The sequence below is a fragment of the Nomascus leucogenys genome, chromosome 1a (genome assembly GCF_006542625.1).
Source record: "Nomascus leucogenys isolate Asia chromosome 1a, Asia_NLE_v1, whole genome shotgun sequence".
In the NCBI taxonomy this organism is placed as follows: Eukaryota; Metazoa; Chordata; class Mammalia; order Primates; family Hylobatidae; genus Nomascus; species Nomascus leucogenys.
This window is the reverse complement of record NC_044381.1, coordinates 75258106-75282980: the sequence shown is the minus strand read 5'-3', so window position 1 is coordinate 75282980 and position 24875 is coordinate 75258106. Positions and strand designations below refer to the sequence as shown.

Below are 24875 nucleotides of genomic sequence, written 5' to 3'. Positions count from 1 at the left end.
AGGCATGAGCCACTGTGCCCAGCAGCTTGTTTTGGTTTTAATTTGCATTTCCCTAATGGCTAGGGATGTTGAACATCTTTTCATGTACTTATTAGCCATATGTATTTCCTTTTTGCTGAAATACCTTCTTATGGCTCTTGCTTGTTTTCTAATTGGATTGTTTGTGTTTTTACTGCTGGGGTTTGAGAGTTCTTTATATCTTCTGCTTATTCTTTGTCAGTTATGTAGTTTGCAAATATTTCCTCCTGGTCTGTAGCTTTTTATCCTCTCAGTGTTCTTTCATAAAGCAAAAGTTTTTAATTTTTTAATTTCATTTTTAATTTTCATGAAGTCTAATTTCTTAATTTTTCCTCTTATAGATTGTGTTTTTGATGTCAAATATAAGAACTCTTTGCCTAGCCCTAAAGCCAGATTTTCTAATATTTTTTAAAAGTTTTAGTAGTTGGCCAATCATGGTGGCTTATGCCTGTAATCCCAGCCCTGTGGGAGGTGGAGGTGGGAGGGCTGCTTAAGCCCAGGAGTTGAGACCAGCCTGGGCAACATGGTGAGACCCTGTGTTTATTAAAAATAAATAAAAGTTTTAGTGGTTTTATATTTTACATTAAATTCCTGATCCTTTTTTTAGAGAGAGGGTTTGTTACCCAGGCTGGAGTGCAGTGGCACAATCTCGGCTCACTGCAGCCTCCGCCTCCTGGGCTCAATCCATCCTCCTATCTCAGCCTCTCGAGTAGCTGGGACTAAAGGTATGTGCCACCATGCCCAGCTAAAATTTTTTTGTGTGTGTGTATTTTTGGTAAAGACGGGGTTTGTCATGTTACCCAGGCTGGTCTCAAATTCCTGGCCTCAAGCCATCCGCCAACCTTGGCTTCCCAAAGTGCTAGAATTACAGGCACGAGCCACCATGCCTGGCCCCCCGATCCATTTTGAGTTAATTTTTGTATTAGGTGAGAAACTTAGTTCTCACATCTTTTTTTCCCAAAAACCAGTTGGGCAGGGGTGTGTGTGTGTGTGTGTGTGTGTGTGTGTGTGTGTATGTGTATGTTTGAGACGGGGTCTCACTCTGTTTTCCAGACTGGAGCGCAGTGGCGCAACTATGGCTTACTGCAGCCTCTACCTCCCAGGCTCATATGATTCTCCTGCCTCAGACTCCCTGGTAACTGGGACTACAGGCATGTGACACCATGCCCAGCTAATTTTCTTAATTATTTGTACAGACAAGGTCTTGCTGTGTTGCCCAGGTTGTTCTTGAACTCCTGGGCTCAAGCAATTCTCCCTTCTTGGCCTCCCAGAGTGCTGGGATTACAGGTGTGAGCCACCTCACCTGGCCAGTTGGGTTTTTTGGTGTGAATCTGTTATTTGATTCTTTGTTATGTTCCACTGACCATGTGTCTGTCCTTCCACCAGTGGCACACAGCATTGATTACTGTAGGCTGTTTATGTCTTGAAATCAGGTAGACCAATTCCTCTCACTTTATTCTTCATTTTTCAAATTTGTTTTAGCTATTCTGGTCCCTTTGCTTTTTATATAAATTTTATATAAATTTCCATATAAATGTTTTCCATATAAATTTGTGTATATTTATAAGAAATCTTGTTAGGACCTTGATAGAAATTGCAATAAGTCTGTATATCAGCCTTAAGAAAATTGGCATTCTTACTATATTGAGTCTTCTGATCTCTGAACACACAGTATGTCTCTCTGTGTGTTTAGGTCTTTGACTTCTTTCGTCAGTATTTGGTAGTTTTCCACAAAGAAGTCAGTACATGTTTTGTTAGATTTGCCCCTAAATCTTTTTTTTTCTTTGAGTAATTGTAAATGATATTGTATTTTTACTTTCAGTATACATGTGTTCATTGATGGTATATAGAAATACAATTGATTTTTAAAATATGCTTATTGTGTATACTGGACACTGCTGAACTTACGAATTCTAGGAGTTTATTTGTAGATTCTTTCAATTTTGCACGTTCATAATTATGTTACATGCAAACAGGAACAGTTTTATTTTCTTGTTTTACAATCTTTATGTCTGTTTCCTTTTCTTAACTGCACTAGGTAGAACTTTCAGCAGTATGTTAGATAAGAGTGGTGAGAGTGGACATCTGTCCTTGCTCACAATCTTATGGGAAAGTATTATCTTTCGCCATTAAGTATAGTGTAGGCTGTAGGTTTTTTTGTACATGCTGTTTATCAAATTGATCTTCCTTTTTTTCTGAGATATTTTGCTATGAATGGATATTGCATTTTTTCAAATACTTTTTCTGCATCAATTTTTATGATCATTTGATTTTTCTTCTTCAGTCTATGAATATGTGGACTTAAACGGACTAATTTTCAAATATTAAACCAGTCTTGCATCCCTGGAATAAACCCTACTTGGTCAAGTTGTATAATTCTTTTTATATATTGCTGAATTATATTTGCTAATATTAATAGTAATAGACTTTTATATCTTTCATGAGGGATATTTTTATGGTTTTCTTTTTTGTACTGTCTTTGGTTTTAATATCAGGATAATACTAACTTCATAAAGAAGTTGTCAGTTTTATGTATGTAGAGTTGTTTGTAATATTCCTGTATCCTTTTGGTGTCTGCAAAACCTGTAGTAATGTACACCCTGCTTCATTCCTGATAGTATAATTTGTGTCTTCTCTCTTGCTCGTAGGTTTGTGTTTTATTAATCTTTTCAAAGAACCAGCTCTTTCTTTTTTTCTCTTTTCATTTAAATTGATATCTGCTCTTTATTTCCTTCATTGGGTTCATTTTGCTCTTCTTTTTTAGGTGCTTGAGGTAGGAGGAGCTTGGATTACTGATTTAAGACCTTCCTTCTTTCCTTCCTTCCTTCCTCCCTCCCTCCCTTCCTTCCCTCCTTCCCTCCTTCCTCCCTCCCTCCCTTCCTTCCCTCCTTCCCTAAGTCCCTCCCTCCCCCCCACGCTCCTTTCCCTCTCTCCCTCCCCTTTCTTCCTTCCTTACCTCCACTTCCTTTTTTTTTTTTTTTTTTAACAGGGTCTTGCTGTTTTACCTGGGCTGGAATGCAATGGCATGATCATAGCTCACTGCACCCTCAAACTCCTTGGCTCAGGCAATCCTGCCCCAACCTCCAAGTAGCTGGGGGTATAGGACATGCCACCATGCCCAGCTACTTTTCTTTCTTTTCTCTTTTCTTTTCTGTCTGTCTCTCTCTTTCTTTTTTTTTTTTTTTCTTTTTTTGGAGAGAGAAGGTATCACTATGTTGCCCAGTGTATTAGTCCGTTTTCACACTGCTGGTAAAGACATACCCTAGACTGGGCAATTTACAAAAGAAAGAGGTTTAATGGACTTACAGTTCCACATGGCTGGGGAGGCCTCACAATCATGGCTGAAGGCAAGGAGGAGCAAGTCACATCTTACATGGATGGCAGAAGGCAAAGAGAGAGAACTTGTGTAGGGGATCTCCTTTTGATAAAACCATCAGATCTTGGGAGACTTATTCACTATCATGAGAACAGCATGGGAAAGACTTGCCCCCATGATTCAGTTACCTCCCACCAGGTCCCTCCCACAACACGTGGGAATTCAAGATGAGATTTGGGTGGGGACATAGCCAAACCATATCACCCAGGCTGGTCTTGAACTCCAGAGCTCAAGGAATTCTCCCACCTCAGCCTCCCAAAGTGCTGAGATTACAGGCATGAGCCACCACACCTGGCATTTTTCCTTTTCTAATGTATGCATTTAGTACTAAAACTTTTCCTCATGGCACTGATTTAGTTTATCACCGTATAATTATGTCAGCATATTACCAGTTCAAGTGAAGTATAGAAACCTTAATTGTCTGCATACATTTAGAACCACAATAGATGGTTTTATAATTTTTGCTTCAACCGACAAACATTAATTTAGGAAACTCAAGAGAAGTGTATTGTACTTATTACTGTGTTTTCCTCCTTGATGTTCCAGGACTACTACTTTTATCATTTTCTTTCTATTTAGAAACTTGAGCCATTATTTTAGGTAGCTATGCTGGTAACACATTTTCTTAGTTTTCCTACATTTGAGAATGTCTTGATTTCACCTTTATTCCTCAAGGTTGTTTTCACTAGATACAGGGTTCTGCATTGACAGTTCTTTTCTTTTAGCACTTGAAACATTTTGTGCCACTTCCTTCTGGCCTCCATAGTTTCTAAAGAAAAATCTGCTGTCATCCTAATAGTTTTACCCCTACAGACAAGATATAGTTTTTCGCTTGCTGCTTTCAATGGTTTTTTGTCTTTATTTTTATTTTATTTATTTATTTTTATTTATTTATTTATTTATTTATTTGCTACAGAGAGTCTCACTCTGTCGCCCAGGCTGGAATGCACTGACATGATCTTGGCTCACTGCAACCTCTGCCTCCTGGGTTCAAGCAATTCTCATGCCTCAGCCACCTGAGTAGCTGGGATTACAGGTGTGTGCCACCATGGCTGGCTGCTTTTTGTATTTTTTTTTTTTAGTAGGGACGGGGTTTCACCATGTTGACCAGGCTGGTCGTGAACTCCTGACCTCAATTGACCCACCCGCCTTGGCCTCCCAAAGTGCTAGGATTACAGACGTGAGGCACTGTGCTCAGCCTTGTCTTTAGTTTTCAGATGTTTGACTATTATGTCGATGTAGGTTTCATCGCGTTTATGCTGTTTGAGGTTTGTTCAGCTTTTTGAATCTGTAGGTTTATGTCTTCTGCCAAACTTGGGGAGTTTTCAGCCATTATTTCTTCCAGTACTTTTACTACCCTACCCTTTTCTTCCTCTCCTTCTTTGACTCTAATGAGACAAAATATTTGCTCTTTTATACTTCTACAAGTCCTTTGTACTCTGTTAATGTTTTTTGTTCTGTTTTTCTCTGTAATTCAGATTGAAGAATTCTATTTTCTGGCTTCCAATTCACTGATTCCTCTGTCCCCTCCATTCTCCTATTGATTTTATTCATTGAGTTTATTTTGGTTATTGTATTTTTCACTTCTTAAACTTTCCATTTGGGTCTTGATATCTTCTATTTCTTTGCTGAGACCTTCTGTTTTTTCATTTGTTTCAAGTGTGTTCATAATTGCTCACTGAAGTATTTACAAGGTGCTGTTTAAAAATCTTTGTCAGATAATCCTAACACATATTACTCAATATTAAGCATCTGTTGATTGTCTTTTTTTAATTCAGTTTGAGATCTTCCTAGTTCTTGGTGTGATGAGTGATTTTTTAATATATTGTAGCCTGGACATCTTGCATATCATGTTATGAGGCTCTAGATTTTATTTAATCATTTTATCTGGCTCCTTTTGACAATGCTCCATGAGGGGAAGTGGTGGGAGGTACCACTTCATTACTGCCAGGTGGAAGTAGAAATTCATGTTCCTCACTCTGACACTTGAAGGGAGGGGCAGGGAGTTTCTTGTTACTGCTAGGTGGAGTAGGCATTCTGGCTCCTCGCCAGGCTTCCACTGATAACTCCCTGGCTGGGAAGGACTACAGTGCTTTGTTACTCTCCCCATGTGGCCTCCACTGACATTACAGGAGGGTATATGGCCTAATTGTCATGAGGCAGTAATGCAAGTCCTGAATGTCAAGTAGGCCTCCTTAGATACCACCCCAGAGTGGATGGAGATGGGTACCTCATTACTGCCAATTGGGGTGGAAGCCAGGTCCCCTATGTGGTTTCCACGGACACTCGCTGGGGAGTGGGGAGGCTTTTCTGTGCATATGAAGGAAATGACATTTTTTTAAATGTCAGTAATTATTGTGTTTTTTTTTTTTTTTTTTTTTTTTTGAGACAGAGTCTCACTATGTGGCGCAGGCTGGAGTGCAGTGCTGCAATCTCGGCTCACTGCAACCTCCGCCCAAGGGTTCAAGCAGTTCTCCTGCCTCAGCCTCCTGAGTAGCTGGGATTACAGGCATGAGCCACCATGCCCAGCTAATTTTTGTATTTTTAGTAGAGACAGGGTTTCACTATGCTGTCCGGGCTTGTCTCCAACTCTTGACCTCAGGTGATCCACCTGCCTCAGCCTCCCAAAGTGCTGGAATTACAAGTGTGAGCCCCCGTGCCCAGCCTAGTTATTGTGATTTTATAGGATAAGAAAAAAGGAGGAGGGAAGAATAAATGGAAAAAGGAGGAAAGTATAGGTATGGCTGAAACTGGTGGAATGGAATTACTATTGATTGTATGTGTTAATCAAAAGCAGAATGTTAATTTTTTTGTGTGATGGTGGCATACACTTTGTCCTAAACTTGAATTTACTACTAGTTTCAACAAAGCTTCATAAAAATTAGTTTCAACAAAGCTTCATAAAAAATTTGTTTTTCAGAGATACTTTAATAATTGATAAGCTGGTAAAGATTTGCACATCCAGTTTATCATTTTTGTCTTGGTTATCAGAAAACTCTTAACTAAATAAAATGTATAGCATTTATGTTAGTCTACAGTGTATATGATTCATGTTTTCCTTTTACATGCTGTTTAATTTCTGTTTTAAACAGCTTTATTTTATACAAATCTTTTTTTTTTTTTTTTTTTTTTTGAGATGGAGTCTCACTCTGTCACCCAGGCTGGAGTGCAGTGGCGCGATCTTGGCTCACTGCAAGCTCCATCTCCTGTGTTCACGCCATTTTTCTGCCTCAGCCTCCCTAAGTAGCTAGTACTACAGGCGCCCACCACCACACCCAGCTAATTTTTTTGTATTTTTAGTAGAGACGGGGTTTCACTGTGTTAGCCAGGATGGTCTCGATCTCCTGACCTCGTAATCTGCCTGCCTCAGCCTCCCAAAGTGCTGGGATTACAGGCGTGAGCCACCACGCCCGGCCTATACAAATCTTTTATATGAAATGCTCAATCTTTTTAGAACTAGCCAGGATATAGTAAATAAATAATGTGATATACATTCTTATATCTAGATTAACTGAACCTAAGTCCTACATTTAGGATATGTGAAAATCTCAGGAATTCAGAAAGGCTTTTTTATTTACTTGTCTTCCCTTCCCTGTTGCTGCCACGTTAGATTATAATTAGAAGCCTCTAATTAGTCTCTGTGATTGCCCTTTTTGAACTATAGAATGTGTAGTAGAATGTATAATTCCTGTAACTTTCTTTTAAAACTCTGAATATCCTTCATGAGGGTTGTCAATTTCTAAGCAAATGGTGTTTGTTAACTGGTGTTTGTTAACTATTAATAGAACCTTTGTATTTACATTGTAAAAGGATCATTAGTAGTAAGGGTCAGAGTTAAATTAGCAACTAATTTTAAGTGTATTTGGAGTGGCTCAGATATGTGAATCTACTTTTTCAATAATAGATTTTATTAAATCTAAATGTAGGCCAAGTATTTCTGATGAAGATTTAGCATTCAAATTGAGATGTGGTATAAGTGTAAAATGCTCACCAAAATCAAAGACTTACTACCAGAAAAGGAACGTAAAATGTCTTATTAATACTTTTTATGTTGATTGCATGTTGAAATGTTAAAATTTTTGATATTTTTGATGTATTCGATTAAGTATAATAGTAAAAAATTTAAAATAAGCAAATTGGTGACTAGTGGAATAGTTAAGTAATTTTAGGAAAACAATAACAATCTCTTGATTTCCTTTATTTTTCTTTTTATTATTATTATTATTATTATTTGAGATGGAGTCTCACTTTGTCACCCAGGCTCGGGTGCAGTGGCGTGATCTTGGCTCACTGTAACCTCAACGTTCCGAGTTCATGCGATTCTCCTGCCTCAGTTTCCCAAGTAGCTGGGACCACAGGCACATGACACCACGTCTAGCCAATTTTTGTATTTTTTGTAGAGATAGGGTTTCACTATGTTGGCCAGGCTGGTTTTGAACTCCTGACCTCAAGTGATCCACATGCCTCAGCCTCCCAAAGTGCTGCGATTACAGGCATGCGCCACCACACCCAGCTTTTTTTAATTATTTTTTTAAGCCCAAACCTCACCATCTTGGTTTCCTTTATAATCCTCCTAGGAATGGGGCTTTAAACAAGTAGCTTAGTTAGGTAGCAGAGCAAACTATCTTAAAACTGGAGATTTCGATAGACAGGGCCTTTGAGTCCCAAACTAGCATTAGAAAATCTAATTCTCTGGCTGGGCGCGGTGGCTAACACCTGTAATCCCAGCACTTTGGGAAGCCGAGGCAGGCGGATCACGAGGTTAAGAAATCGAGACCATCCTGGCCAACATGGTGAAACTCCATCTCTACTAAAAATACAAAAATTAGCTGGGCATGGTGGTGTGCACCTGTAGTCCCAGCTACTCGGGAGGCTGAGGCAGGAGAATTGCTTGAACCTGGAGGCAGAGGTTGCAGGAGCCGAGATTGCGCCACTGCGCTCCAGCCTGGTGACAGAGTGAGACTCCATCTCAAAAAAAAAAAAAGAAAATCCAATTCTCAACTGTAAGGTTCTATGGTCATTAATGATCTGAGAAATTGGGGGTGGTGGCATACAATTACATACACAGATTTATAAAATATGAGCAGTGATTCCCTAACTCTTCAGTTAGACTAAAAACATTTGTTTATAGATTGACAAACTTTTTTTGAATTTTTAAATTAGGTGACTAATAAAGGTACCAGAAGAATATGGCTGCACAAATACCAGAATCTGATCAGATAAAACAGGTAAAGTATTCTAAGTAAGGGGAAAAGATTTTGCAAAAAAATATAAGGTGCTACTAATGCCACCATGTCAGGCTGGGTGCAGTGGCTCACATCTGTAATCCCAGCACGTTGGGAGGCCCAGGTGGGTGGATCACTTGAAGTCGGGAGTTCAAGACCAGCCTGGCCAACATGGTGAAACTCCGTCTCCTAAAAATACAAAAATTACCTGGGCATGCTGGCGCACACCTCTAGTCCCAGCTACGTGGGAGGCTGAGGCACGGGAATTGCTTGACCCACGAGGCAGAGGCTGCAGTGAGCCGAGATCGTGCCATTGCACTCCAGCCTGGGTGACAGAGCAAGACTCCATCTCAAAAAAAAAAAAAAAAAACTATGTCAGTGGTTTCACAAAACAATTGTTTCTATTTCATTTCCAAAATGGATATTAAATGTTATAAAGTGTATGTATGTATGTATTTTTCTTGTTCTTTTTTTTTTTTTTTTTTTTTTTTTTTTGAGACAGTCTTGCTTTGTCCGCCAGGCTGGAGTGCAGTGGCACGATCTTGGTTCATTGCAACCTCCGTCTCCCAGGCCCAAGCAATTCTCCTGCCTCAGCCTCCTGAGTAGCTGGGATTACAGGCATATGCCACCATGCCTGGCTAATTTTTGTATTTTTATTAGAGACAGGGTTTCACCATGTTGGCCAGGCTAGTCTCGAACTCCTGACCTCAGGTAATCTGCCCGCCTCTGCCTCCCAAAGTGCTGGGATTACAGGCATGAGCTACCGCGCCCAACCAAGCATATGTATTTTTCATCTGACTGATAATCAGGAAAAATTAAATATTCAACTAGAAAATAAAACTATTCTGTAGATCATAGTGTACCCATTTAAGTTAGCATAATAACTATGATTTCAAGTGTTATAGTATATTTTGTCTAAATATAAAATACCAGTAATTTAAGTTTCAAAGCATCTTTGTTTTAAAAACCAAATACTAAAGAACATTCTGGTTTGTTTGTAGTTTAAGGAATTTCTGGGGACCTACAATAAACTTACAGAGACCTGCTTTTTGGACTGTGTTAAAGACTTCACAACAAGAGAAGTAAAACCTGAAGAGGTATGAAAAGTGTTACTCACTAAAATTCTCCAAGCCTGTCATAAACATTATAAGTAGGATCCCCTTAAGCATTTCACTTGTTCCTACTTATTACAGGAATTTAGACTACCTTTTATGTTCCATTGCTTGGAAGAACTGAAGCAGCCACTGAACCACGGCATTGAGTTTAACAGTGCCAAATTTAATATGACAGTTACATTGTACCAAGTCAGACCATTTTAGAGAAGATGCCTGCAGCTGCTGAGTTACTGTTTCACAACAAAGATTCTTACTAATTAGCTTTCAGCCAAGATGGCCTACCTAGAGAAACTTGGCACAGCCTTTCTGTATGGCCCTGGGAATTCTGGTTGGCTTTGGAAAAAGCAAAGCTTGACTTTGGTGGCTCATATTGAAAACCTCATCCTATTAGAAGTCTTAACTTTTTTTTTTAAGCCAGGGTCTCGCTCTGTTACCCAGGCTGGAGTGCAATGGCATAATCATAGCTCACTGTAACTTTGAACTCCCAGCACGTTGGGAGGCCAAGGCAGGTGGATCACTTGAGCCCAGGAGTTCGAAACCAGCCTCAGCAACATGGTGAAACCCTGTCTTTACAAAAAATGCAAAAAAAAAATTAGCTGGACATGTTGGTACATGCCTGTGGTCCCAGCTACTCGGGAGCTGAGGTGAGAGGGTCACCTGAGCGCGGGAGGCAGAGGCTGCAGTGAGCTGTGATTGCACCACTGCACTCTAGCCTGGGTGACAGAGCAAGACCCTGTCAAGAACAACAACAAAAAAGCACCAGTCCTCATCTCTACTAAAAAATAAAATGAAAAATTAGCCAGGCATGGTGGTGTGTGCTGTAGTCTCAGCTACTCCAGGGGCTGAGGTAGGAGGATCACTTAAGCCCAGGAGGTTGAGGCCACAGTGAGCCACTGCACTCCACCCTGGGCAACAGAGAGAGAACCTGTCTCAAAAAAATAAATAAATAGGCCAGGTGCGGTGGCTCATGCCTGGAACTTCAGCACATTGGGAGGCTAAGGCAGGCGGATCACGAGGTCAGGAGTTCAAGACCATCCTGGCTAACACAGCGAAACCCCGTCCCTACTAAAAATACAAAAAATTAGCCAGGCATGGTGGCAGGCACCTGTAGTCCCAGCTACTTGGGATGCTGAGGCAGGAGAATGGCGTGAACCCAGGAGGCGGAGCTTGCAGTGAGCCGAGATCACGCCACTGCACTCCAGCCTGGGTGACAGAGCGAGACTCCCTCTCAAAAAATAAATAAATAATAAATAAATAAAATTAAAATAAATAAAAAGTAAAAGTTTGAGAATTAAGAATGTTGTTTCTCATTAAAAAGGAACAAACTTACTACTGGGTTTACATTTTAACAATTGAAACAAGAAGACAGGAATGTGGGCTTTCACTTAATATACTTGCAGAAAATCTAGTCCAGAAGCTTCTTGAAAACAGACTTATCATTGCTCTTAGTGACTACAAACTGGCAGGCATTCAATATATATTAATGCTTGTCAGTGGATGAAAGTATCAGTTAAAAGCTATGGTCAGTTGCTGCCAATCAGTACTATTTAATTCTCAGATATATTCAAAGAAAAGCAAACTACCCCACTGAGTCTTTTAGAATACATGCATTTTAAAAAAATTCATATTTTTGTGTTGCCTCTTGGATCTTCCCTTTTCATTCCTAGACCACCTGTTCAGAACATTGCTTACAGAAATATTTAAAAATGACACAAAGAATATCCATGAGATTTCAGGAATATCACATTCAGCAGAATGAAGCCCTGGCAGCCAAAGCAGGACTCCTTGGCCAACCACGATAGAGAAGTCCTGATGGATGAACTTTTGATGAAAGATTGCCAACAGCTGCTTTATTGGAAATGAGGACTCATCTGATAGAATCCCCTGAAAGCAGTAACCACCATGTTAAACCATCTGTCATGACTGTTTGGCAAATGGAAACCACTGGAGAAACAAAATTGCTATTTACCAGGAATAATCACAATAGAAGGTCTTATTGTTCAATGAAATAATAAGATGCAACATTTGTTGAGGCCTTATGATTCAGCAGCTTGGTCACTTGATTAGAAAAATAAACCATTGTTTCTTCAATTGTGACTGTTAATTTTAAAGCAACTTATGTGTTCAATCATGTATGAGATAGAAAAATTTTTATTACTAAAAGTAAAATAAATGGAAATATCACTGAGCAGTTGTTTATACTGTATGGTACCATAGTATTCTCACTGGACTGTGGATACGTTGAAATGTTTTTCAATCAGGATCATCCTCTAAGCATTCCTGTTCATTCATGTCTGCCTCAAATTGCTGGTGAATACATAAAATAGTTACTTGCTAATCATTTCAATGCACGATCCTTTTCTTGCTTCCCTTGTGTCAGAGTGGGCATTACATATACTTTTTTTTTTTGAGACGGAGTTTTGCTTTTGTCACCCAGGATGGAGTGCAATGTCACGATCTCAGCTCACTGCAACCTCTGCCTCCCCGGTTCAAGCAATTCTCCTGCCGCAGCCTCCCAAGTAGCTGGAATTACAGGTGTGTGCCACCATGCCCGGCTAACTTTTGTATTTTTAGTAGAAATGGGGTTTCACCACGTTGGCCAGGCTGGTTTCGAACTCCTGACCTCAGGTGATCCGCCTGCCTCAGCCTCCCAAAGTGCTAGGATTACAGGCGTGAGCCACCGCGCCTGGCCACATATTCTTATCTTACCTACATTTTCATGTATCTTCAGGAAACAATCCCATCTGCCCTAGTTTGGGAATGTTTAAGAGTTGACTGTTACACTGTAATGGAGTTCATGTTTGTGTTTTGTTCAAAAGCTGACAGTCAAATATGATAGATTCCAAGGCTTGCCAATGATAAAAAGTGAACCAAAGTTAATGTCTTATGGCTAATGAATCCTGAAATTAATCCAAGCATTTGCAGGAAATTCTAGTTGATGCATACATATACCAAGCAGTTTAGTAAAATGAAAAGTGGACTAAAACTTACTAATCAACTGGCTTATGAATGGATTTCATTTGATACCATTTTAAACCTATAATTAAGAGAATGCTAATTAGCCTGTATGTTTAAATTTACCAAAGTGATTTCTATGTTTTGTATGTTAATGGAAGTAGAAGTATTGTTCTGCTTTAAAATTGAACTATTGAAATACGGATATTACTCAAGAAAATATACAATTTATTATAGTCAAAGGAACATGAATAATAGGCTTGCTTCATGTTAAAGCAGCCAAAAATTCAGAGATTTCACTTATTTAAGATTTTGGGCAATTCACACACATACTTTGATATTTCTGTGTAGTCAAGCATAACATAGCTATTTACTGTGTACATTTCACAAAGATAATTAAATATGTGCTCACCTGGCAAATAAGGGGAATTTTGTGCAACAGCATCTCAGATACCTTGGGAGGGAGTGTGTGTTTGAAAACTTTCAGAAGTTCCCGTGGTTGCTCGCACACTAAAAGGGCATTGCCGAGGTGTTGAACCCCCATTCTGTGCTCTCCTGAAACAGAATGACAAGTTTTGAGCAAAATTTTAAAGTTCTTTAAAACAGACATTCTAAAAATCCAAGAAAGCAACAAGCATTAAAAATTAAAAGCATATCAAACTAAAGACTACTTAGACAAGTCTTGTGAAGAGTAGAGTACAAATATGAGGGAAAATGTTGAGCTTCACAGTGGTGAAGCGGCAATATTAATAATTTTGAGCCAAATTACAGCAAGTATACTCTTACTGTCTAGAAGTGCACTCTTGCATTGGAAATGCTCGTGTTCTATAATTTGGGTATGGAGGGAAGAGGATACTGAGGTTTTTTGTAAGCAGTTGTCTGCTTTTATTAATATCTGATGGGTTATCTTTACATGTGTGATTGATAAAATATTATAGATGAAACATCTGATGTTCCAGCTAAATGGAACTTAAAAAAAATAGATTTCACTATCAAAGAGTTGAAACAAGATTTAGTGTAACATGAATTACATACCCCGAGGAAAAAAATAAGAGATTTATGAGCTCTGATTTCTAAGCACAGTTTTAAAATGAGTTTTAGGATGATTAGCTTTGAAGTAACAACAAATGAAAATATGTGAAGAGTGAAAATCATAGCATTTCTGTTTAACTTAGAACATGGAATGACTTTAATCTCACTCCCTTGTTTTACTTTTAAGGAAACTAAGGCAAAGATCAGTGAAATGATATATAGTTTCAATGCTGATTAATGCTAGCATTAGGAATATAATCTAATTTTCTGACCCTTGAGACTAGAGTACTGCCTCTCTTCAGGTATTCGGTAATCACAGGAGTTGAATTATTGACATACTTCATATAACTAGGTAGAAAATAAAATATGGCCCTACAGGTAAGTATAATAATAGAGTTTTATTAGCTGAAACTAGTTTTCCATTTATCAGTTGAAATACATGGTCATAGGAAGAGAAGAGTGCGTGACAGAAAAAAATGCTTTCCAAAGATTAGTATTAAGCTTAAACAATAGGGATATGTCCTGACTTAAATATATTAATTTTACATTTTCAACATAAGATGTAATAGCGCCTGTTCTCAAGATTGGTGGTGCTAACAATACAAAACAATCAATTTGGTCAAATAATTCAATCAACCAATAAATTCAATCATACCAGCTACTCAGAAATTTCAATCAAAATTATTGGCCCTATGGTCTCATATAGACATAGCCACCATTGAAATGGCTACAGAACTATATTTTACCTGACAGAAAATGATGAAAATTGTGGGTGATAGCAAAGGGGAGTGGAGAAAGTTAAGAAGACTGCAGAAAACTGGGTGAAAAATTGCCACATTGGATAGAATACTGTACTGGTTGGTTCTCAATGTTTTAGTAACCTAGGGAGATTTTTAAAAAAATATTGACGCCTGGGATCCAGCCCCATAGATTCTGATTTAATTGGTTTGGGGTTTGATGAAGAATTAAAGAATAAGCAGCCAAGACCGAGAACTGCAATATAAGTAAAATATGGAAGTATAAAACTTCTGTAAAGAACTATTAGGTGGCTGGGCGTGGTGGCTCATGCCTGTAATCCCAACACTTTGGGAGGCTGAGGAGACTGGATCACTTGAGGTCAGTTTGAGACCAGCCTGGCCAACATGGCAAAAGCCAGTCTCTACTGAAAATGGAAAAATTAGCCAGGCATGGTGGCACGCACCTATATAATCCCAGCTACTTGGGAGGCTGAGACACGAGAATTGCTTGAACCCGGAAGGCTGAGCCAAGATCATGCCACTGCACTCCAGCCTGGGTGACAGAGTGAGACACTGTCCCCAAAAAATAAAAAAGCTATTAAATAATTTCACAGTTAAAAATTTAAAAACCCAAGTTTGCAACGTGTGTTCAGATCACCTCTAAATCTAATTAAACTATTACATCATAGCTTTTAAGCATAAAGTGAATAGGAATAAAATGTGATAAAATACGTTATATTTTTTCTTTTGACATATAATTCAGAACTTTCCCACAATTTCAGGGCCCTTGTTTACAAAAAAGAATATAAAATTATGAGTACAAAATTACTAGGGGTGGCTGGGCTCGGTGGCTCATGCCTGTAATCCCAGCACTTTGGGAGGCCAAGGCGGGTGGATCACTTAAGGCCAGGAGTTTGAGACCAGCCTGACCAACATGGTGAAACCCTCTGTCTACTAAGAATACAAAATTAGCTGGGCGTGGTGGTGCACGCCTGTAATCCCAGCTACTTGGGAAGCTGAGGCAGGAGAATCGCTTGAACCTGGAAGGCAGAGGTTGCAATGGGCTGAGATGGCGCCATTGCACTCCAGCCTGGGCAACAAGAGTGAAACTCCATTTCAAAAAAAAAAAAAAGCAAATTGCTAGGGGGCCTTAGAGGCCCATGCAAATAAAGGTCTTTAGACATAAGTTTCACTGGTTTATGTAAAGTCACTTCTGTTTATATCATTTAAGACAGTTCTAACTGTACATTTTGGCATCAATATTTAGCAGGTATTTTTAGTCCATTTCAAAAATTACTCCATCTAAAAGCAAAAATTGTTAATATTTAGCAGGTATTTTTAGTCCATTTCAAAAATTACTCCATCTGAAAGCAAAGATCAATACTAAATAAAATGCTAAAATACAAATTACAGTGATTAATGTGCAATGATTTTGAATGCCTGCAACTTTTTAATTTCTCAAAACCTTTATAATGGTTTTAAGCCACTGAATAAAAATCTCGGCCATTGCTGTGAGTTGTCTAGGATTTTGACTTCCTCTTTGTTTTTATAAATCCTGGACGATGCTGTTACAGATTGAAAAACAAAACTTTTTGAAAAAAAAAAAAAAACAGAAAGAGGCAAAAACAGGTACAGGCACAGTGATATGCAAGGGAGTTTGCAACACTTAAAAAATATATATACATTGTACTGATGGATGTAATGCTGATTTATCCAGCAACATCAGTTACTTCTTAAATTAAGAAGCCTCAAGACAAATTTTCCTTTCCAGGGTTTAACACCAGAATAAGGACATTATGATTATAATATTTATACAATAATAATATTATCTACCATCATTTTGCCTGACAATATTATGAAGTTTTCTCAAATCCATCTGGAATTAGGTAGGAATAATTTATTTATTTATTTATTTATTTATTTTTTGAGCCGGAGTCTCGCTCTGTCACCCAGGCTGGAGTGCAGTGGCGCCATCTCGGCTCACTGCAAGCGCCACCTCCCAGGTTCACACCATTCTCCTGCCTCAGCCTCCCAAGTAGCTGGGACTACAGGCACCCGCCACCATGCTCGGCTAATTTTTTGTATTTTTAGTAGAGATGGGGTTTCACCATCTTAGCCAGGATGGTCTCGATCTCCTGACCTTGTGATCCGCCCGCCTCGGCCTCCCAAAGTGCTGGGATTATAGGCGTGAGCCACCGTGCCTAGCCAATAGGAATAAATTATAACTCAAAATATGACCATTAAGTGTAAGATAGCCCCGACAGGCATCACTCCACTAAACACAGTAAAAGAATGGACATTCATAGGGAATTAACTTATCAACAAAGTAGATAAGTATTAAGAATATTCTAAGAAAACAGGAACATTTTTATAAAGCAGTTAGAATTTTTTAAAGTTGTTTTGTTTGTTTTCTTGAGACAGAGTCTCTGTCTCCCAGGCTGGAGTATAGTGGCAAGATGATGGCTCACTGCACCCTCAAACTCCTGGGCTCAAGTGATCCTCTCACCTCAGCCTTCCGAGTAGCTGGGACTACAGGCACATGCCATGGTACCCAACTAATTTTTAAAGTTTTTTGTAGAGACAGGGTCTTGCTTTGTTGCCCAGGCTGTTCTCAAACTGTTGGCCTCAAGTAATCCTCTTGCCTTGGCCTCCCAAAGTGTTGGGATTACAGGTATGAGCCACCACACCTGGCAAAGTGTTTATTCTTAACATTTAGTCACTTGGAAAACTCACTGACTTAGAATTTTATATAACAATAAATGAGGTATTTTTGTATTTGGCTTTGCTACTCCGTTTGCCCACTTCCAAGTCTACGACTTGAACACTAAATGCTAACATAATGCAAGAGTTCAGTGTGATGAAGTGAGCATGCTGGGATAGTTTTTCTTTAATGAGGGAAGTTGGCTAACACATCCAGCTAGTTATTCAACATACAAATACTAATCAATAAATATTTCTCAAGTATAAGCTGTCGTAAGTAACTCACAAAACAACATTTACATTCTTACCTCTAGATAACCAAAGTTCTCCCATCCGTCCTCTTGCAAGAAAAGTTCTTGCAATTTTTTATTCTTCGCTGGATCCCACAACTAAAATATTCATAAAATATTCAACAATGAGTAATGAATGTAAGGTATATGGTTACTGATCAAATTATTTTTTATTTAAAAAGGACATCTTGGGCCGGATGCGGTGGCTCACGCCTGTAATCCCAACACTTTGGGAGGCCGAGGCAGGCAGATCACCTGAGGTCGGGAGTTCGAGATCAGCCTGACCAACATGGAGAAACCCTGTCTCTACTAAAAATACAAAATTAGCCAGGCGTGGTGGTGCATGCCTGTAATCCCAGCTACTCGGGAGGGTGAAGCAGGAGAATAGCTTGAACCTGGGAGGCAGAGGTCGCAATGGGCCGAGATCACACCATTGCACTCTAGCCTGGACAACAAGAGCGAAACTCTGTCACAAAAAAGAAAGAAAAAAGACATCTTGAACCTAGTCTCTAAATCCAAAGTATGACAAATGTAGTTGTTCTTTATAATATTTAAACCACTCTTCTAAAATGGGATTATTTTAAGTGATTAAAAAAACATGACGTATTTGTTACGTTGAGATGCTTATAATAAATAACTCTCATCCCATATTTTACCCAGCCACATATAGCAGAAATCCTACTGTAATTAATATAACAAAGGGAGTTTTGTATGTTGCAAAATTATTTTCTTGCCCAGGATATTAACAGTGCCTGTTGATTTGGTTGCATGATTTCTCTGGCTTACAAGGTCATTTTGGTCTTTTAGTTGTGAGACCTGTTTATGCAGCAGTAACTTTCTAATCAGGGAAACAAAAAACCATGCTAAGCCTTCTGTACTAACACCCTCAAAAGGAAACGGACAAAGGACCTGGTGGGGGGTTGGCAGGGGAGTGACTGTTCAGAAGGATGCTTTGGTTTACTGCGGTTGGTTCATGAAGGCGACCATGGCCACAAGATGGCATCATCATGGGTACAAGAACTAGGGCTGGTCTTTCAAGGTACACTGTGCAAACCCTAGCCCAAAATATCAACTCCACTGGCAGTTACTTCAGCTTCAATGTTTCAAATCTGTAAGGTTTTCGTTTTTGTTTTCCCCTAATAATTTTCTTTTTAAAATGCAATGAGCCTGGAAAGGGGTCACCTTTTTTTTTTGTTTTTTGAGACAGAGTCCTGCTTGTCGCCCAGGCTGGAGTGCAGTGGCACAATCTCAGCTCACTGCAAGCTCCGCCTCCCGGGTTCACGCCATTCTCCTGCCTCAGCATCTCCGAGTAGTTGGGACTACAGGCGCCCGCCACCACGCCCGGCTAATTTTTGTATTGTTAGTAGAGATGGGGTTTCACCTTGTTAGCTAGGATGGTCTCGATCTCCTGACCTCGTGATCCGCCCACCTCGGCCTCCCAAAGTGCTAGGATTTCAGGCATGAGCCACCACACCCAGCCAGGGGTCACCTTTTAAGCTTCTATCATCAAATATACTAATAATCAGTAACATCAGAGGTTTTACTCAATAGATGTCTAGTGAGCACTGGCAAGAGCAGGACGCTCAAGGAAAAGCTGGAAGGAATTGGAGACCAAGACTTCTGTGCCCATCCCCAAGGAGCCACAGTCTAATAAAGTGAAAGTGATCATGTAGGTACAACAAGAAGTCCAATGTCCTCTGGGGCTGAAAGTACAGAGACATTACATCTAGTTGGAGAATTCTCAAAGGCTTCTCAGAAAAGATAGTGTTTGAGATGTGGAGAGGTTCAGTGAAAGTTTGATGAGGAAAGTATAAGCAACGCAAAATTGCAGGGAACATAGCAAGTGAACTTAATTAGCTGGATTATGATAGGGTAAATGTTCGTTTGTTTGTTTTTTGAGGCAGAGTCTTGCTCTGTCGCCCAAGCTGGAGTGCAGTGGTGCAATCTCGGCTCACTGCAACCTCTGCCTCCCGGGTTCAAGTGATTCTCCTGCCTCAGCCTCCTGAGTAGCTGGGATTACAGGCACACGCCACTACGCCCAGCCAATTTTTGTATTTTTAGTAGAGACGGGGTTTCACCATGTTGGTCAGGCTGGTCTCAAACTCCTGACCTCGTGATCCACCCACCTCGGCCTCCCAAAGTGCTGGGATTACAGGCCTGAGCCACCGCGTGGGCCATAATAGGGTAAATGTAGCAACAATATTACCATTATTGAAGGCCAGCTATAAACTAGGAACTTTACATTTATTATTTCCAATCTCTAGGAAAATAAGGCAGTCAATCGGAATAGGCACCCATCAAAGGCATAGCACCAAGCTGAGGCTGGTTTTTTTTTGGAGACAGAGTCTCACTCTGTTGCCCAGGCTGGAGTGCAGTGGTGTGATCTTGGCTCACTGCAACTTTCAGCTCACTGCAACCTCCGCCTCCCAGGTTCAAGCGATTCTCTTGCCTCAGCCTCCCAGGTAGCTGGGACTATAGGCGTGTGCCACCATGCCTGGCTAATTTTGCATTTTTAGTAGAGATGGGGTTTCACCATGTTGGCCAGACTGGTCTTGAACTCCTGACCTCAGGTGATCCAACCATCTCGGCCTCCCAAAGTGCCGGGATTACAGGTGTGAGCCACTGCGCCCAGCAAAGCTGGTCTTCAATCTGCAGAGTAGGGAGCTACTGCAAGGAATTACATATTCAGAGCTGCCATTTAGAAGAAATTAACAGCATAAGAATAGAGGCAGGGTGACAAGTTAGGAAACTATTACAATAACCTGGGTAAAAGGTAATAAAAGCCTTTAGTCGCAGGGAAGTAATAGAAATAGACAAGCGGGATTATATATATATATATATATATATATATATATATATATATGCAATAGAGCATTTGAAAATAAGAATTGGTCATTGTTTGGCTGGGCGCGGTGGCTCACGCTTGTAATCCCAGCACTTTGGGAGGCCGAGGCGGGCGGATCACGAGGTCAGGAGATCGAGACCACGGTGAAACCCCGTTTCTACTAAAAATACAAAAAAATTAGCTGGGCGTGGTGGCGGGCGCCTGTAGTCCCAGCTACTTGGAGAGGCTGAGGCAGGAGAATGGCGTGAACCCGGGAGGCGCAGCTTGCAGTGAGCCGAGATTGCACCACTGCACTCCAGCCTGGGCGACAGAGCGAGATTCCGTCTCAAAAAAAAAAAAAAAAAAAAAAGAATTGGTCATTGTTTATGATGGATGAAGTTGATATTTAAACGAGTCAGGGTCATAGCAGGGAGGCTAGTGACACCAGGAGCATCATAAAGAAACAGGAGTAGGCACAGTGGCAAGGGGGGGAGATGATGAATTTACTTCGGGACACACTAAGGTGAGGTGCCAACAGAATGTCCAGATGACAGAGTCTGGTAGGCAGATGAAACTTGGGACACCAGGTCTAGAGTAGTACATTTGAAATCACTTTTGGAGAAGGGAAGGATCTTCTAGGGAGAGGGGGAAGAATACAGAACCCAAGGCCCATGTTTCACAAAGCATCACCTGAAGGAGCTGTTAAAACTGCAGTTTTGGCCAGGCGCGGTGGCTCACGCCTGTAATCCCAGCACTTTGGGAGGCCCAGGCGGGCGGATCACGAGGTCAGGAGATCAAGACCATCCTGGCTAATACGGTGAAACCCCGTCTCTACTAAAAGCACACAAAAAAATTAGCCGGGCGCGGTAGAGGGCGCCCGTAGTCCCAGCTACTCGGGAGGCTGAGACAGGAGAATGGCGTGAACCCGGGGGGCGGAGCTTGCAGTGAGCCAAGATAGCGCCACTACAGTCCGGCCTGGGCGACAGAGCAAGACTCTGTCTCAGAAAAAAAAAAAAAACAAAAAAAACAAAAAAAAAAAACACTGCAGTTTCTTGGGCTCCACCCAGACCTACTGAATCAATCTGTGGGAGTAGGGCTCAGGAATTTGCATTTTTAAACAAACTCTTCAGGTGATTCTTATGGATCCTAAAGTCTGACAGTCACTGTGCCAGTAAGAATTCCCCGGGCTACTGGATCAGAATTGCTGGGATCAGGGTCAAATAATCCATATTTTAACAAATGCTCCAGGTAAATCTAATGCAACAATGGACCATACTTTGGGAAAGTCCTGGGAAGAAGAGGAAGAAAGACCCTAGAAATGGTGAGAAGAGACTCTTTCTCTGCTTTGGATTATTCATCTGTAAAATGAGAATAGAGGCCAGGCACAGTGGCTTCCTCCTGTAATCCCAACACTTCAGGAGGCCAAGGCCAGCAGACTGCTTGAGCTCAGGAGTTCAAGACCAGCCTGGGCAATGTTGCGAAACCCATCTCTGTAAAAGTACAAAAACTAGCCAGGCATGGTGGTATGCACCTGTAGTCCCAGCTATGTAGGAGACTGAGGTGGGAGAATCACCTAGCCCCAAAAGGGTTGAGGTTGCAGTGGGCTGTGATCATTGCCACTGTACTCCAGCCTGGGCAACAGAGTGAGACCCTGTGTCAAAAAAAAAAAATCAGAATAGAGTTGTGACAATTATATGAAAGAAGATTTGAAAAATCCTGCTTGTGCTGCTTCCTCACTTGAAATAATTTATTATTTCATATATGGGAAATTATTAACAATTTATTAATAATTATTAATTTATATCAATAAATTATAGTATGACTTACTTATGGCTTAATAGGAATATAATTAAATTATATTATAATTAAATATGATTAATTTATATTAATATAAATCATTTATTATTTCCCATATGAACTGCCATTGACTCGTTTTCCTGTCTTCAACTTCCTTTCTCCACACTGGAACCAGAATTGTCTTATTTTAAAAATAAAACCAAAATAATTGTGTCTGTTCTCTGCAATAAAGTCACCATCATTAGTTATCTACCACAACAGAAAAATGTCCTGACTTTTCAGTTTGGCATTCAAAGTCCTCCACAATAAGACACTAAACTGACCCTCAGCTATCTCTCTGGCCATAATACTCCTTGAATATTACAATTTCATGTTCTGTGCCTCTGCACAAGGTGTTTCCCCCTGCTTACAATGAACAACAATATTCAACAAACATTTGCTGGGCACCTACCGCACTAGACTCTGTTCTAGGCACTGGAAACAATGGAGAGTAAAAAACAAAGTCTGCCCTCACAGAGCTTAGTGTAATAAACGGAAAGCATTAATCAAATAATTACACAAATGTGCAAGTGAAACCATGGACAGTGACGAGGGACATGGAGCTGTATCAGGCTCTGTCCCAGTCAAGTCAGGGAAGGTATCTCCACTCCCATGTCCAGCTCTTTGGACACTCCCTACCCAGCTAACTATGTCAAATGAGCTTTTATTCTCTACTGTGATTCCATTTTGAAACCTCAGAAGTGTCTTTGACTCCGCCTCTCCATTACCCTTTACTCAGTCGGCATGAACTGTATTCTTCCCAGTTACCACTACCACCACCATAGTTCAGGATTTTTATTACCTCTCAACTAAATTGCTGCAATAGCTTGTTTTCTCTCCCAATCCATTAAGTACACTCCTGCCTGATCAACCTAAGAATATTTCTCTTCTGCCTTTCTTTCCTTCTTTTTAAAAAATTCCTGCTTAGAAATCTTCAGTAATTCCTCCATTGAATCTCAATTCCTTAACCTGGCCTTCAAAGCAAGCCTTCCCTAATTCAATCCCTACTTTTCGCTCTCCAACCTTACCACCCAGTACTGCTCAGTATGACTCCTTTGCCAAACTGGTTTACTGAATGTGCTTGGCAGATGCCCCACTTTGCATCTTTATGCACATGCTGTTCCCTCCATCCTGTATCCTCTCCCCTGAAACCAAGCCACAAATTCATCATCCTTCCAGGCTCAGTTCAATGCCACTTCCGCTACAAAGTCTTCTCCGGAAAAACTGCATGTTTCAAAAATGGCTACCGCAATATTCCCCGTCACACAAGTGCTTTCAAAACCTTGCCATCCCTGTTGAGAGGTAGAATCTATTTCCTCTCCCTTTAAATTGAGTAGGCTTCAATGTTGCCAGAAGTGGTACCATCTGCTCTTCCACATGGGCACATGTTCTAGTTCACATGCATGTGCGTGCTCTATACACATACACACACACACACACACATATATATATACACACACACGCACATACATATATGTGTTTGCTTGCCCCTTGGGACACAGCCCATCACACAAATGAAGAATCTCAGATCACACAGACATGTGTAGGTGCCCTGGCTAACAATCTCAGCTAAGTAAACATCCAGCATCAACTGCGGATTGCTTGTGGCCAGGAGCTCGAGTTCAGCCTGGGCAACAAAGGAACACCCTTGTCTCTTTCTTTTTTTATAGACAGTGTCTTGCTTTGTTGCCCAGGCTGCAACTGCCACCTCCCGGACTCAAGCAATTCTCCTGCCTCAGTCTCCCGAGTACCTGAGACTACAGGCACACGCCACCACTCCCGGCTAATTTTTGTATTTTTAGTAGAGACAGGCTTTCACCATGTTGGCCAGGCTAGTCTCAAACTCCTGACCTCACGTGATCTGCCCGCCTTGCCTCCCAAAGTGCTGGGATTACAGGCGTGAGCCACCAAGCCCGGCCCGCCTCTTAAAAACGACAAAAAAGGGACTAATCAAATTTTGCCGCAGAGATTTAGAAAACACGAAGATGCCCTCTGCTTCTGAGCTACAAGAAAGGCCCTGCGGGAGAACAATCTAGAAGTTACTGCCATGTGACCGTGGCCAGCCTGGGTTTCTAAGTGTCCTGTGCGGCTCTGACAGGGCAAAAGGCTCCTCTTCCTTCTTCCAGTTAAAAGAAGTGCCTGTTGTACAGTGTTTTGCTTTACAGCTGCCTTTTTATAACTCCAACTTCTTCCTCCTTCCTTCCCTCCCTTTTGTGAGAGGAGAGTGACTGGGCCTGAGGCGGTGCGTAGCGCGCGAGGGCAGGCCTCTTCCGGAGCGCGGGCTGCTGAGGGAACTACCTGCTGCCGAGCCCGCCAGGAGCCAAGCAACCCAGCGAGCCCGGACCTGCGTCTACTGAGCTACCTGTGCGGATCGAAAGCACTGCACCTGCCTGCCCCGCTCCTCAGCCTTTTGAGGCTCGGCTCTTCTTTCTGCGAACACAACACGGCACGTGCTGGCTGGGAGGCCCGTCCCGAGGCAGGCGTGGGTCCAGTGGTCCTGCCTGCCCGGCCGCCGCGGGCTCGGCAGAGGCTGCGGCACTCACGGCCCGGCCTCTCAGTGGGGGGCCGTCCCGGCCGGCAGCCCGCCCGCGCTGCCCGGCCCGGCCGCGCCTCCGCCTCGGTCCCACTCACTGTCCCGCAGGCGGCGCTTGAACGCGGGGTCCCCGCGCCGCTTCCGGTCGAGGTAAATACAATAGCCCAGGAAGGCGAAGGCGCCACAGGCCGCCGCGGCGGCCAAGAGGCCGAGGAGGGAGCGAACGGAGGGCAT

General features: G+C 41.3%; 2 protein-coding genes across 4 annotated transcripts in view; one reads left to right on the top strand and one right to left on the bottom strand.

Moving 5' to 3' along the window:
• The window catches only part of TIMM9 (translocase of inner mitochondrial membrane 9), a 20036-nt gene extending 7101 nt beyond the window's left edge, over positions 1-12935 (top strand). For 2 of the 3 annotated variants that reach the window (XM_004087147.3, XM_030811298.1), the window contains exons 2-4: positions 8558-8622; positions 9621-9716; positions 11402-12935. In XM_004087147.3, coding sequence (XP_004087195.1) covers positions 8584-8622; positions 9621-9716; positions 11402-11536 — 270 coding nt within the window. In that variant the 5' untranslated portion in view covers positions 8558-8583 and the 3' untranslated portion in view covers positions 11537-12935. The remainder of the gene's footprint in view (positions 1-8557; positions 8623-9620; positions 9717-11401) is intronic. The other variant, XM_003267745.4, reaches the window with a different exon arrangement.
• Positions 11988-24875, bottom strand: TOMM20L (translocase of outer mitochondrial membrane 20 like). Its single transcript, XM_003267742.4, is given in 6 exon segments — positions 11988-12041; positions 13102-13244; positions 17467-17496; positions 17499-17547; positions 24495-24538; positions 24740-24875. Coding segments are annotated over 6 exon segments (456 nt in total).